Below are 16,256 nucleotides of genomic sequence, written 5' to 3'. Positions count from 1 at the left end.
CGCCCCGGGTAAATGCATTGGGGCGACGGGCTGTCAATCATAATGCGCGCCGCAATTCTCCGCTTCCTATTGGTCGAATTTCCACCCCCTGCTGCTCCCCCATTGGCTACTGTAAATGTCAACAACAGATCGCCCCGCCCCCTTGTGCGATGACGTCAGCCCTCGCCTCGCCATTTTTGTCAGGGAGCAGCAGCAGAGCAGAGCAGCAGGATTAGGTCCAAGTGCAGGTACACCTACAGAAAAGGTACCTTGTTTTTACAAAACCCCTGGGTTTTCCGGCAAACAGGGCGTCTGTTTGTACAACACAGTCAGACGATGTCGTCAGAAAACCTTGACACGGACGCACAAGTGGAGTACGAGGACGAAAAACAGGTGGGCTTGTGACTGCCGAGCATGCTAGAAGTGGCTAATATGAGCGAGCTGTGTGCTTTACTGTAACATCGGAGGAGAGGGGGATTAAAACAAGGAATGCACGGGGAATATGTGATAAAACTACTCATTTTGCCGTGGATGTCATTGTAGCAGAGAAGGGAATATGCAGTGCACTTTGTTGTGTCCCTTTGCCTTGTGTCATTGGCTGGGAGTGCAAGCTGCTCGGGCCTCATTGGTTTTCTTTACCTGCCTTGGAAAGCCTGCAGTGTCCAAATAAAGGCACAGCTTTGTGCATCATCTCTACTTCTTTAATAGTAAGAATATTATTCACTCAATAGTGTCAGTATCAGCATTCCTGTTGTCCTGACAACCAGCTGCAGTATGTTTATGCAGAATCAGAATCAGAATCAGAAAGGGGGTGTATTGCCAAGTTTGTCAACACACACAAGGAATTTGTTGTGGTGATTGGTGCAATACACTGGTGTAAGACTTGCATCTCGATCTGTCTGGGATGCTACTGCTGCTCCTTTATTTAAAAATCTACAGATCCTTACTATTTATGACATCAACAGTTACCAAATATGCATTTTTCTTTACAAAATATTTTCCTCAGAAGGAAATGTTCCTGAGCACTTTAGGTCATACTTTGCCACTAACTCTCAATTTCATTCCTACTCAACTCGGCAGGCCCTAGCCCTACATCCGCCTAAATGTCTGGAATCAAGAAGCCAATTTTTGTTTAGATTTAGAGGTGTCAAAGTCTGGAATAGTTGGTACCATATTGCAAACAATTGTAGGTCCCTATCCATTTTCAAAAGTCGCTCAAGAGAGCATTTAATTCAACAATGTAGTCAAGAAAGCTCTTAATGTTCTTTTGCACTTCATATTCTGTGTTGCCATTTGTTCAGCATAATACTCATATTTTCATGATCATGTGTACAGTAATTTTTTTATCTTTTTTTTTTAATTATTTTATTTTCATTCATGTTCTACATGCAATTTTTATGATTTATCTTTATTTTTATGATTTTGTATCCTCATAAGTATTTTGTTAAATGTTATTAGGTGGGGGCTCCTCATAAGCCTACTGGCTTGCTCGCTCCTCCCTGCACAGTTTCTTTTAACTGAACTTATTTGTGTAATGTTATTTTTTATGTTATGTGCTAAATAAACTAAACTAAACAGTAAGAATAAAAATAAAGATAAAAAATAAAAATATAAAAGCAAACAAATATATATATGGAGATAAACTGAGAGATAGAATAAAGTAAAATGTATAACAGGGATAAACAGGAATGTACAATATGAGGATTAAAAAGTGTCGGATATGAATCTTTACAAAAAGTGACGTAGGATGACAGATGACAGATAAAATGTATAAACAGAAATGAACAGTATAGGCAGAAATGTACAATATGGGGTTTTTAAAGTGTCGATGTGAGTCTGTACAAATGTTACGGGGTTGGAATATTTACGTTAATGTAACGTAGAGTGGGATGGGGGGGCAGTCCGTAGTAGTCAGGGACGGATGTATGCTGTGCCACAAAGTATGGATATTGGGCAACATAAACATAATTGTATATTAAAGTGGGCTAGATTTGGTAAAGTTTTAACTGCTTTTAATTTTAGCCATACAAAATAGATTTGTATGACATAAACAGTTTATAAGAACAAGTTTAAAACTTTCAGATTCATATGACTTTATTTATCCCTTTGGGAGGATCCCTATGGGAAATTGACATCTCACACACACACAGCACAAAACTTAGACGAGTTGTAAATAATAGCAACACAGATTTGGAAGTTTGGAGTCCAAGGTTTTGTTCTAAAACCAACCTGGATGCATTGAAACCATTCATAGTAACAAGTTGCAGTAAATTTCTGCTCATTTCTGTTTATTTCTGTTTATACATTGTATTTTATTCTATCTCTTATTTTATCTCTATATATTTGTTTGTTTTTATATTTTTTATTTTTATTGTATTGCACCAATCACCACAACAAATTCCTTGTGTGTGTTAACAAACTTGGCAATAAACCCCTTTCTGATTCTGATTCTGATTCTAAATTTAAATGATTTTTGTTTCTTTGTTACTGGAATTATTTCAAGAAATCTCAAAAGTGCTACATTATCATACCTAAAGCCAACAAAATGATTATATTTTCAGTTTGAGAAAACATAGTCTTGCATATTGTGTTATTACTTTTCTATTGATGCCTCTTGGTTTTGCACTATCCCCTTTGCTGCTGTAAACTGCAAATTTCCCCTCTGTGGGACTATTAAAGGATTATCTTATCTTATCTTATCTTATATTCATCATGTCATGAAGATGTCGTTGTTGTTTTTCTTATTCAATTTCTTGATTAAGAGTGTCTTAAAGTTGATGATTTAATTTTATTGGAGGTGCTGGAACACTGACGTGCTTGAACATGCAGATACCATAAACCTGTCAATTCAGATCGTGTTGAATGATCACGTTGAAATTTGAAACTACCTGAGGGGAAAGTACAGATTCTGCACACAACACTTTGAGTCTGTTATAGTGAGCCCACATTGAGTGTGTTGATGGATATCACAGAGTCCCTGCATTGGAAACGAATATAGCAGCTCGTAAAGTTCTTGCCATGGATCCAAGTGAATCAGCACACTCTGTGCCACACGTTCCACCTCCTCCTGAGGGAACCTGTTCATTGGCTTCTACGTCCTGAGTCACATTTTATCCCTGCCCCGGCAAGCTGTCCACATTGAGTGCCCTGTTTCGTCTGCACGGTTGAAGCGGGTCAACGGCGTTTCTCCTCGCTTCCCCGTATACGTGCATGGACTCCATAAATGACTTTTTGAGTTTGTCCTCTGTACTAAAGTAAACTTCATGACTTCTGTTTTCCTTTTTGGTGTAATATTCAGTCAAAGCCCTTTCTTCTCACTATGTACCCAAGGGTGTGACCCAAATTAGTGGCCTCAGTATATTTACTTGACAGGGACTTAGTTGAAAGATATCTTACCAGTTTGGCTGGTATTAGTCAGCAGAAGCAACACTGACACTTGGGCTGTCTGTGTAAATTGCTTTTATAGCCGCCACCTGTTATTGAAAGAGCAGAAACCTGTTTTTAAGGTACAGTTTTCTTAACCTTTAATCATATGTTTTCCAGCAGGGAATGATACAATTAACCATAAACATTAGTTATAGAAAGAAAAACATGACACAGAAAATAAATAAAAACAGGTTTTGTCCAATATAAATTGGATAATTAGTAAAACATTTGATCTTAAGTGATTAAGCAAGAATGAAAAGGAAATGGCTTTAATTCATAAATATACATTTTAGAAGTTATTTGCGATCAGAATGCGCACAAAAAGCTCTAATGTTGAAGTCTTCTTTGCCTTTCAGTAACATATTAACAATCACATTTGCTAAAAGATTTTATCAGGGTCTGAGATCATTCTTGAGCAAGAATTTTAATCTTGCACAGCAACGTTTTTGCAGATAATGTAAATGTAAATACTAAAATCTTTAGAGACACAAATTCAAGACACAGATTTGTTTTTACATGCAGTTGTAGTATATTGAGAGACTGCAACAGGAGAACATTAATGCCATGTCTCATGGTATTATAAAGTTGTTTTCAGCTACCATCAGTGTTACACATTTCAAATTTCAAGAGCTGTTCTTAGTCGAGTGGTCATGAGCTTTAATGCATGAATTTGAACATTTTTGTGGCGGCACACGCATTTTCTGAATCATAGGATGAATCTAAATACATGACACATTACCAGCTGTTCTTGCTATGCCTAAACTTTCCTGCGGCCATATCAGCTGACACGCTGAAGGGTCTCTGTTTCCTGCAAAACAAGATTGTTTAAGCTCTTTTCCTTTTTTCCACAGGACTCACAGGAGAAGAATGCAAACCCTGTGAAAGCAGAGGAGGCCAAGCTGAAGGCCAAATACCCAGGCTTGGGCCAGAAGCCTGGTGGCTCGGACTTCCTCATGAAAAGACTACAGAAAGGAGTGGGTGATGGGATTTTGTCTCGTTAATAACCGATCCCAGTTTTGATACCTGCTAAAAATATGGGTTAAAAAAGAAAACACTTGAGACCATAACCTGAAAATAATTACCTGTATCCGTGTTTTATTTCCTTTAAAATGTGTCAATCTAATACAAAACACATGATGGTTATAAGTTCCGTAAAACCAAAAGCGACATTTTTTCATCAATTCATCATTGCTTCAAGGCTAAATCCATAAAAGTGTAGAGAGAAAACCATTTTCCACTGAACAAATCTCAGTGGACTAGAGTGCAGTGCGGCAGCATTAAAAGCCTTTGAAATACAGCCTGTTTGATGGCATACTTTTAATTTAAATTTTGAACAGCAGCGCCGGCCACACGCCCCCCTCTCTCTCATCTCTGTTTTCTGCAACTGGAAAAGCTCTTGCTGTTGTTTCCGTATACCACAGAGAACTCGCACCTCTGGACGTTGCTGTGCGTCACTCTGGGAAACGTGGGAAGTAACTGCCTCAGAGTGGGAGCAGCCAGACGCAATGTCTTATATCTGAGTTCCACAAGTTAAGGCTGGATTCTGGTTCTGCGTTAAATCGACGCTGAGCGTGCGCCGCAGGTTGTGCCGCAATGAGCTCCCCATGGCGCACGCCACGCCGTTACAGACGCACACCTCCCAAAAATTGTAACTACGCGTCGAGAGTTCGCAGACCCAACGCAGACCGAGAGGGCTGTGATTGGTTTGCTTGGTAGCAACGCATTTCTGGTTCCGGTTCGTGAAGCAGTCATGAACTTTCAGCACTCTTTTCTTCGTATGTGTGTGAATTTTTTTTATTTATTTATTTATTTATTTTTTTTTTGCACAATATAGTCCATGGGCCAGACCAGATATCAGGACCACTCAAAGTCACAAAACTTGCTTATAATTAAAAAAAAAAAAAAAATCCATGTCTATGGATGATATTTTGGTATGATAACCTTTCCTGAGTGGCAGCTGGATCATCCTGTATCTGCATGATAAAGACCCGTTTGTGACATTAGTGGCTGTTATAGTTTCATAGGAGCCTAATGATGCTCTTCTAGTTTAAGGCTCACAATGACTTGTAACAATGATATAGTATGGGGTATATTATACATTTCCTGAATCCTTACTACTGTCAGTATTCGAGTTTTTGTATTTTGTGTCTCTGTTGTTCCTAGATCTTCTAGGCGAAAATTGTGTAAAAATGTGTGTTGTTTATAGTTTAAAGAGCTGAAGTGACCTCTACGTTGGTCAGAAAGATTCACATCTTAGCTTGAATGAATGCTTAAAAGGCCCCCTTTTAAAATGATACCAAAGACAATATTGTGAAACATTGACAGATATCCTGTATATGAGTCTAAACCAGGATATGCACCAGCATCTAAAATGTAATTTTCTGAAGGGGTGGGTAACTTCATGAGCTGATAACTATGATCCAGCTGCCACTCAGGAAGGGTTATCATTAGAGGTGGGTGCAATTCATCGATGTGTCGATGCATCGCGATGCGTCACGTGACGATTTGGAATCGATTAATTAAAAATAAATAAATAATTTTTTAAGTTATCCTATCCAGATTCCAGACTGAATAAGCTGCTGAATCATTTCATTTTCAAGAATCCACATTTCTTATTGTTCACTTGAAATATGGCAGATATGTTTACACTAAATAAATTTGATGGAAGTACATATCTTGTTTACTTGAATTAATGAACTCATTAAATCCAGGGCTCGACCGTTTTCAGTGTTTTCTACCAAAAGAAGGCGCTCTCATGCAAGTGCAGCTTTCCCTGGTCAAAGTTAAGTAAGTCAAAGAGCAAATGTTTACATAGTCATAAAATACATTATTTTGTGTCTTTGAAAAATACATGTCAAATGTTCAAAAAACCTTGTTATTTACTTAATGAGTGTTGTTACAGGAACTGAGTTAATTGATTGGCTATTTATTTACAAATGTAGCCACAGATGAAGACAAAATCAATCTTGTATGGAAAAAAGCATTAAAAATCACAATCGAAGAATCGTGGCACCAATAATCGAATCGACAATCGTTATAATCGAAGAATCGAAGCTCCAATAATCGAAATCGAATCGAATCGTGAGTTTGCACACCCCTAGTTATCATTCCAAAATATAATCTATAGACATGGATCTTTTTTGGTCACCTTAAGTGGCACTGAGAAGTGAAATTTTGGGTTCTGGCCCATGGACTAATAGTTGTCCTTATCTCTCCGGAGGGTTCACGACGGCGTCACGACGGCGTCACGACGGCGTCACGGCAGCAGCGTGTGCTCTGCGTTGGTGTAACGCAGAACCATAATCCAGCCTTAAGTTTCTACATTTACCAAAGCTAAGAGCACCTCTTTTGTCTTCTCACGCAGCAAAAGTACTTTGACTCGGGCGACTACAACATGGCCAAGGCCAAGATGAAGAACAAGCAGCTTCCTGTGGCGGGACCGGACAAGAACCTGGTGACGGGCGACCACATCCCCACACCGCAGGATCTACCGCAGAGGAAGTCGTCCTTGGTGACCAGCAAGCTGGCCGGTTAGCCTCCAGCATCCCCGAGGCCCCGTCGATCGATGCTCCCCACCACCCCCGGAACTCCAGGGAAAACGTCCCGTCTCCACCTGACCTACGTCCCCCAGGTGTCCACTCCCCTCCTCTTGCTTCCCTTTCATCCCCCTGGCACCACTGGCTTTAACATATCGGACCGAGTTGTCTAAGTTAAAACTCCATTTGCTTGTATGATGGCGGGGTGGGGTGGGAGTGACGGATGGATGCTTAGGCGGCCGGAAAGGTCGCAGCCCTCTCTGCCTTTCCACCACGCACCTCCACCCCCTCTGCGCACTCTGCTATACCGCCTCCCTCATATCTTGGTTTTCAGTGTTCCAAGATGCATTACAGTAGGTGTGTGTCATCAGGCAGGGTTGGATGGGGCGAGTTAATGCACTTTGTATTCTGTATAGTATGTATTGTTATTTTTTTGCATCCTGAATGACACCAAAATAATGTGTGTAAAGGAGTTAGGAACCATGGTCGCAACTTGTTCTTTGATCTTCACGCTCCGTTTCTGTGCTGGTTGCCGGCTTTAGCAGGAGGGGCTGGAAGAGGTATGCAAATACCAAATCAATGAGGGGTAGCTGTTTTAATTTTAACAGTAACTTTAGCATTCAGTAACACTGATGGGAAAAAGAATGGAGTGTACTTTGTATCTCACTCTACAGTCATGTTTTTTCAAATATGAAGTCAGCTGCTGCAGCTCAGCCAAACGGGGACTTAACTCTTGAAATTTTCACCCCAGCTGATGTCTTAGTCCCTTTGCTCCTGTTCTCTCTAAAGATGCTGCATGATTGTAACAAAGAAAACATAACTTGTCCTTTTTTTTCTTTTTTTTTTTACAGTAGTGGGGCATTTCTTGGATGTTGAAAAAAATATCAAAACACATGAAATGTCCACAAACACTTCTTTCCTTTAGCATTTCGATGTTAAGACAATCCATTTACATGTTCTCGTGTTGGCAGCCGACGGCAAGAACCAGCTGAGTGTATCTTTGTTTTAAAGGCCCTACTAATCTAAACTCAGTCTTAGTTCAGCTGCAGTTGAGTTGCATGAAGATGTGTTTTACTATAAGCCTGAAAGATTTATGGGGGATTGGAGCACCGTGCATAGACTGTTTGCTTCTGCAAGTGGTGCTCGCACTAGGACGTGATTTGGTGAGAAGCTTCGGGGACTAGTCCAGCCTCAGCTTTAGAAGACTGGTGCTGCTAGCCCAACTCTCTTTGGATTACACCGCCGGATTTCAGGCTTGGAAATTCTCTTCTTTAATGGCTGAGCCAAATTCCACCCTGCAGCTATCAGGCACATCAGAGGCTGTGGATGCACTTGTCTTTGTACTGGTAGTGGCGATGTGTAATCGGCTGCCTGGCATTGTTTTGTGACGACGCCTAAGATTATCTGGCAGAAGATAGAGTGGCATGACCATTCAGATAATGTTTTGAAAGCAGGATCCAAACAGCAAAGTGTGTGTTTGCTGTATCCAATCTTAAACATCCCAGTGAAAGGACAAAACCAGTCATTGCCTTTTATAGTTGTGATCAGCAGCGACTCGTGCTGGATTTTCCTTTTTTTTTTCTTTTTTTATATGTAGCTTTAGCAGACAAATTCTCTTTTACTTTCCCATGACCATTGCTGGAGTATAAATCTACTACCAGCATCTTTATAGCAGTATTTTTATTTTTTTTTGTTTCCGTTTCCGAACTGACACAAAACACAGACTGGTCTTTGATCTCAGGAGTGTCAGAGGGTAAACAGCGGGCAATATGTTGAGCGCAGCTTTGAAGAGCGTAACAGGTTTTAAACGGGACACTGCTCGTCTTGCAGGAGCACAATTAGCAGCGCTTTTGTAACTCGGTGAAGGGGCAAAGTGGACGATGTACTCACGTCCCACCTGTTACTGTGATTCAACCTCTGAGACAGATTTGAGGAGCGATCAGCACATCTCTGGGCTCTGAATGTGCACACCTCACACATTCAACAACTGGATGCCTACATTCACTGAGAATCGGTTTATAATCACCGCTTCAGGGAATCTTTACAAACTCACACTCCACCATGTCGGCTAAATGATGGAGAACATGTACCACTACATTTTCAACCTCACTTTGAAATGTGTCAAATTTGCAGCGGGTGAAAGATAACTGACCTGGATGTCTGTCTGTGCTTGTTGGTGCTGTATGAATGCTTTTTTTGTTTTGTTTTTTTGTTTTTTTGTTCCAGCTATGTAAATAGAGCTCAACAAGAAACAGGAAATGAGTCTCGTTGTTTCTCACCTGCTTCTCACTCTTTTGTAGCCTAACCTATTTCTGAATCGATGGTTCCTCTCTCCTTCCAGTGAACACTACTTCTGCTGTAACCTTGGGTATTGCAGAGGCGATGTGAAGCTGTATCATATGAAAATATGTGTAAATGCTGCTGATTCAAAGACAAATCAGATGATACCATGTAAAGAACACCTGTCCTATTATTTCCAACAGTCTGATTCTCTCCTTCTTGAGTATCTCAGTTTCCAAAATTCTGTGATCCCTGCATAAAAAAACTGCTTGGTTTCAGAATGTGTTTTAGCTTCAATGAAAATGAGAAAAATCCATTGTTGGATCTGACCCAATTTATGATTTTTTTTTCTTTTCTTTTTTTTTTCAGCCCTAAAATTGTAAATTGTAAAGTGCTTTATATCATTTTGATTGGCTGGAACAGAGTATTTAGCATCACTTGGTTTAAGAGCCTACATTTCCCACGTTCATACACAAAGGCTTGGTAAATAAAACATTAGAATGCTAAAAATGTTCCATGAAACAACAATGGACAGGAGTTCTTCAAAGCCTGCAAGGAGCCGTTCGAGAGTAAAAAAGCAGGGTATGTGTGAAACCCAAACCACAGGGTGTCTCTTGTTCGGCTATAATAAGTATGTGCCAGAATGTATAAAGAAATTACAAGCTGTGTGCTTTGAAGTACTTTTGTGCTGCTTTTACCTTTTACATTTTCTTGTTTTTTGCTAGTAAATGTTTATCTCTCTTTTTTTTTTGTTATTGTTTTCCTCATACATAATTAGTATATGTCATCCTGGCCCAAGATAACTGCAGGGAAATCAGAAGCGCCCTTCCTTTGAAGAAGAAAAAGATGTGGGGGGTTGCATGATAATAAAAAGGATGATTGGGGAACACAGGAATGATTTTCGGACTTCAGAAAGTACAGGGATACTTGGAATGTTGTGTGGGAAAAAGTGAAAGGATTTTTGTCAGTATTTGAAATAAACTTTTACATTAATAAGATGTCATTTATGATCCCTTTCAGTACTTTTTTACTTGGAATCGAATGAATGCGTCATGAAAATAGAGCATGCTCATCTCTCGACCACTAGGGGGCAGTATAACCATTTATTTGTGTGTGTGTGAAAATAGGTGTGGTGTCCATAAAGTTTGAATGTGAAAGAAATGTCATATACACATCATATATCATTATATGGAAATCGAAGTGAAAAAATTCCATAACGGCGTCTGTAAAAAAAAAAAGGATTTAACGTTTCTAAAGTTTTGTGTTGTAAAAGAAGAGAAAAACATAACTTTTATTGTAATTGTACTTGTAAATACTGAGACCCACCAGAATTATTTTTGTTTTGGCAACGGATATCACCAATAACCATCTGATTGAATCAGGATGTCATTGATGATATTATAATATTGATTACATCTGTTGCGTTTACGACATTTCGAGTTTCCGGTCATGGAAAAAACCCAGCAGTCTGGCAGTCACTGACTGTATATTTCCATATCTTCGGAATTACTACAACATTAATAAATCAGCAGTATTTCCTCTTATATTTCGATTATTGGCTCATACGACATTAAAGGAAATGATTTAACGCTGTAGGTTCTGCGTTGGTGTAACGCGGAACCATAAATCAGCCTTTAGACGAACCAGTTTACTGCGGAAGTGACTAAGGCTGATTTATGGTTCCGCGTTACACCAACGCAAAGCCTATGGCGTAGGGTGCGCGCCGTACGGTGCGCGTCGCTGCGTACCCTACGCCGTACCCTACGGCGTAGGGTCTGCGTCGATTTAACGCGGACCATAATTCAAGCTTTAAACCGGTTTATTTTTTTTTTTATGAAACTTTATTTCAATTCCAGAAAATACAATTACATTAAAATACATGGCAGGCATCATTTAATAATATAAAAAACAAACATACATAGGCATCATTATAGTCCAAAAAATATAATATAAAAAAATATAATATATATATATATATATATATATATATATATATATATATATATAAAGTAGTTCTTGACATTAACAATTAAACCAAATAATAAAAGGAAGGCAATACCATAGACATATACATGTCTATGGGCAATACATTCAGATATCCGTAAACATTTCTTTTATATGGGTGACAGTGGTATTAATTTTTTTGTTATTAACCAATTGTATTGTCTCAAAATATATTTTGAAATCAACTTTAAAGGGAACTAAGGATGGACAGGATTTGGGGAATTTGACGCACCGGTTTATTTTTTTTATTTTTTATTTTTCTCAACTTTATTGAAGCAAAAGACATAAGTATACACAGAATTGAGAGCAACATCAGACATATGTGTATACAACATAAACTACACAATTATACAGTCACAAATACGCCAGGGGAATTAGTCATTGTCAAAGAAAAAAAATTTAAACAAATATCTTATATAGCTTACAAAGGTCATAAGTTTTAACAGCTTTTTTTATTTACAGAATCAGATAGGCTATGGAGAATATTGTTTGAACATTTGCGGACAGCTCCGGAAAATTCGGCTTTTTATTTAAAAATGTGGATCTGTGGATATAGAATTTAGTTAAAATAACGAGCAAATTGATCAAATAAAATTTACAGTTGAGATTCCTGTCAAATTCAATATATCCAAACAATACATTTTTCCAGCATAAATTAAATTGACGAACCGGTTTACTGCGGAAGTGACACGACGTGCTTACGTCACGCCTTACGTGAGTCACCACGGCTATATAAAAAGCCTCCACACAGTCGAAGGCTCCTCGCTGACACGTCCGTTCCCCCCGTTAATGTAGTTGCGAGAAACTGCGTTAATGGTATGGGAAATGTAATTTTCTTTCGGCTGACTCAGAACTAAATTAAGTAACTTAATAAGTAATTAAGTAAAAAAAAGAAGGAACCTTAGTCTTTTTTATTTTCAAGTAACCTACAAAGAAAAAGAAGAAAAATGCTCCCACTGGTGAAGCGGGGCTGTCTCATCCTCCCTCAAAATGGAGTCGTGGACGGACGGATCCACGCCACGCACATACTGGGCTGCCCGCAGCTGCTGCAGTCGCACGGCGGCAGCGTGGCCTCCGGCGACCCGCCCAAGAGGCCGAAGAGCCTGGGAGTGAGCTCCATCAGTGGATATACGGAACCCAAGTACCTGCGGAGCGACGACAGCGAGGGGGACTCGCTGCCCTGCTCCCCGGAGCTGCAGAGCCCCTCCGGGCAGAGCCCCGCCGGCCACGCGGTGGACGAGCTGCTGGAGGAGGAGACCCGGCAGCTGGTTAGGACTTTCCTCAGAGACTTTGTGGGACTTTCCTTAAATAAGTGCAGTGAAAGCAAAGCCCTGGCCACCATGAATAGAGTGGTGGAGGACGTTCTGGCCAAGCACAGATACGCGTACAATGGTAAGTTGGAGCCTAGTTTATGGTTCTGCGTTAAAGCGACGCAAGAGCCTACGCCGTAGGGTACGCGTCGACGCACACCGTACGCTGCGTTGGTGTAACGCGGAACTACAAATCAGCCTTAAGTAGCCACCATTGTGCAAGGATATTATCAGAATCAGGAAGAAGTGTATTGGCAAGTAGTTTAACACACACAAGATATTTGTTGTGGTGATTGGTGCAATACAAAAGAACAAATATTAAAATATATTATTTCTCAGTGCAAGGAAGCATTTAACACTATATAAGATTAGATATCCTTTATTTTCTCCCTCAGTGGAGAAACTTATTTTTGTTGTCAGCAGTACACTTGGCACACACATGCAGGGGAGGTTGTAAAAAGACTGAAAAGTCAGAATAAAAAAATATATAAAAAATACATATAAAATATGTATACTCACAGAATATGAACAGTATATACAGTTGAAAAAAAAGGGAACATTCACTCTTATTCTGACTTTTCAGACTATTTTACACAACAGGACCTGAAAGGGCTAAATATATTTTTTGTATGCTCTTTTTTTAAATATATTTTTAAAAATAAGTTATTTTTCTGCTCTGTAGCACTTTGAGATTACTAAATATAAAGTGCATTATAAATAATATTATTTCTCAGTGCACTTATCCCCCCACCCCCTCTTCTGCAAGGAAGAAGCATTTAACACTATTTATTTTACACAATAGGACCTGAAAAGGCTAATATCTTTTATATGCTCTGTTTTTAAATATATATTTTAAAAAATAACTAATTTTTCTGCTCTGTAGCACTTTGAGATTACTAAATATAAAGTGCATTTTAAATTAAATGTATTATTTCTATTGCTCAGTGCACTTATCCTCTGCAGGAAGCATTTCACACTATTTATTTTACACCACAGGCTTTTAAACGTGACCTGAAAAAGCTAAATATATCTTTTTATATGCTGTTTTTAAATGTATATTTAAAAAGACTTTCATATTTTTATTTTTCTGCTCTGTACTTTGAGATTACTATAAAGTGCATTATAAATAAAGTAATTATTACAACAGGATCCATGTTTGGAAATGCTGTTTTTACACATTGAAGGAAACGATGCCTCATTTTAAATGTAACTCACCTAAGTTAGTTTTAACATTTGGGTGCTAACCCTTGTACAAATGCACAGCAAGGTGGGGTTTCTGACGTAGGCTTTCTTCTTTTAAATCTAGGTATGATCAAGAAGCTATCGTTGGACGATAAGGACGATATGGTGTTTGTTAGCGATGTAGCCAAGAGCCTGTTTGCAGACGGGACCACCAACTGGGGTCGCATCGCCAGCCTGGTGGCCTTCGGGGCAGCGGTGTCTCAGTACCTGAAGGAGAAGGGCAGGTTGAACTGCGTGGACTTGGTGGCGCAGGAGATTTCCACATACTTGCTCACACACCAAGGAGACTGGCTGGTCAAAAACAACTCATGGGTGAGTTATGCTGACGTTTGGATGACTGGACAAACGCTGTGGGTTGCATAACAGTTCTCTTTGTTTAAAGAAGTTCTGTGTGACCACTGCGTCCCTTCTCAAACACTCTACTCTGTACTCCTCTTTTTCTAGTCTAACTAATGCTTTTTTTTTTATTCTCAGGAGGGTTTTGTGGAGTTCTTTCGAGTAGCAGACCCAGAGTCGACAGTCAGGAAATCACTCATGGCCTTCATTGGAGTTGCTGGTATTGGGGCGACACTGGCCCTGTTGAGCAGGTGAATTTGTTGGACTTGGACTTACTTATGGATACTTTCACCAACATTTTCTCCTTATGTATAGAAGATGGAACTTCTGAAATGATCACACCAGTAGTTTTTGATCCCTTTTTGTTCTTTTTTTGAGTGAATGTTTTTTTTTTAAATAACTGAAAAACTTTGTTTTTTTTTTTCTTTACAAAAAAAGTAAAATTTGGACTTTATTTAATTCAAATAAATTTATTTTTCTAATAAATTTAAAATGTTTCTATGATTACTCAAATGGTTATGGGAATCAGTTGAGCTGATTTTGTTAAATCTTACCCTGACTGGCTTTTTACTTGTTTATAGATGTATATCAAAATTATCTGGTATTGGTTTGTTTTTAACCCCCAGGCCAAAGCAGCAAAGAGCTGTAGCTTTTTCAATACGTACACAGACACGAAGCCCATTTTCATGCAGCCTGTTCATAGCCATGGACTCTGGACAATCAAGTGGAGGGAGGATTTGCATGAGTGTAATACTTCCTTGTTATGATACGGATCTGTGCAAGTTTAACCATGAGCTGGACTTTTCTGACTAAAAGATTCCAGGACGGCTGGAGTCTGTCAAACAAAAAAAGCATTGAAACAAGGCTATTTAGTCCTTTTTTTTGGAAGGACCATCCTCAAGAAAACAGACCAAATTGATACCAGTCAGTTTCAACAATGTGGCCAGATACAGGTGTTAGATCAAAGATGTCTACAGAATAAAGATATGTTGAAATCTTATTGTTTGACCTGTTGATGCTGCCTTTTTGTTAAGGGAAATTTTTTTTGCAAAAGCAGAAGATGGATTACATCTCCACTTTTTTTTTTAAAGTTCTGTGATGATGAAATGGAGTTTTGACACCTCTGCACTCGTTAACCTTTTTGTTTATTCACACCACAACACAGAGCGAAGGGTGCCGTTTCCTAGAAATTGGAAACCGTAGCAGCGGCTCTTTCACACTTTGAGCTGCATTTGCAGTTTTTTTTTTTTTTTGCAAGTTGCAGTGGTAGCATGTTTGTAAAAACTGGTGCACAGCTCCACTGCTAAATTGAGGTGAAGGCAGTTCAAAAAAGCCTCAGACTTGCAAAACGCTGTCTGCTTCCTGATTTAGCAGGCTTAAGGTACTCTATTTTCTATCTTACACATTTGCCATTTTGTCCTCCAGTGTTTTAATACGTCTGTCATTCAGAAAGTTATATAATCCACTGGCCCATAGTTAACCCTGTTCTGCTTTCTGTTGACTTCATTTGAGAAAGTAAAAAAAAAGCTAATATTTTTGCACTAGCAGTCAAACCTTTTCATAGACTGCATATCGTGGCTCACGCGTGGGGGATCCTTGATCGATCATGTGCAGCTTTGCCTTCTGTTTGTTCAGATCCTACCGTTGTCTTGGGTTACAGAACAAACACTGCTCCGCCAAGGTCTTTTGAGAAATGGAGAGCAGCCTCTCCATGGCAATGATCCACAGCAGACCTCCCCTAGTCTGCTCCTGAAGTAAACTGTGTTAACCACCTCCCTAGTTACCCCCCTACGGTTCATCGTCAGGAACCGCCTGTTACGCGTTGGGGAACTGGGGCTGAGGCACTTTCTTAAAGCATTTTGCACCGTGCAAGTGGATTAGGATGTAGAAATCAGGCGTCACTGCAGTGTCTTGGAGCTAAATGTATAGTTTTGTTACCTGTTGGTAACCAGGTTATTAGACAGGTTATTAGACAGTCATGTGTATACATATGTATATATATTTTTTTCTCCCTTGCATAAAGTCTTAACACATTCCAACTGTATGAAGTGTTTTGTGGGCTGTCCGTGAATAGTTTAAAGAGAAGTCTTTTGAGAAGTGAAGATTGATGACTTATTTGCAGCTAACATTTCTGCGTCTCAGT

The 16,256-nt window shown here is 39.3% G+C and overlaps 2 protein-coding genes across 2 annotated transcripts; both read left to right on the top strand.

Moving 5' to 3' along the window:
• Positions 1-189: 189 nt before the first annotated feature.
• ensab (endosulfine alpha b) lies at positions 190-7,948 on the top strand. Its single transcript, XM_061717559.1, has 3 exons — positions 190-372; positions 4,257-4,379; positions 6,770-7,948. Exons 1-3 carry the CDS (start codon positions 316-318, stop codon positions 6,938-6,940), a joined length of 351 nt encoding a protein of 116 aa, XP_061573543.1. The 5' UTR covers positions 190-315; the 3' UTR covers positions 6,941-7,948.
• A 4,021-nt stretch (positions 7,949-11,969) lies between these two features.
• mcl1b (MCL1 apoptosis regulator, BCL2 family member b) lies at positions 11,970-15,113 on the top strand. The gene is made up of 3 exons (XM_061717558.1): positions 11,970-12,617; positions 13,842-14,089; positions 14,252-15,113. Exons 1-3 carry the CDS (start codon positions 12,173-12,175, stop codon positions 14,366-14,368), a joined length of 810 nt encoding a protein of 269 aa, XP_061573542.1. The 5' UTR covers positions 11,970-12,172; the 3' UTR covers positions 14,369-15,113.
• The last annotated feature ends 1,143 nt before the right edge of the window (positions 15,114-16,256 follow it).

The sequence above is a fragment of the Cololabis saira genome, chromosome 3, assembly GCF_033807715.1.
Source record: "Cololabis saira isolate AMF1-May2022 chromosome 3, fColSai1.1, whole genome shotgun sequence".
Taxonomy (NCBI): Eukaryota; Metazoa; Chordata; class Actinopteri; order Beloniformes; family Belonidae; genus Cololabis; species Cololabis saira.
This window is presented reverse-complemented; position numbering and strand designations above follow the sequence as displayed.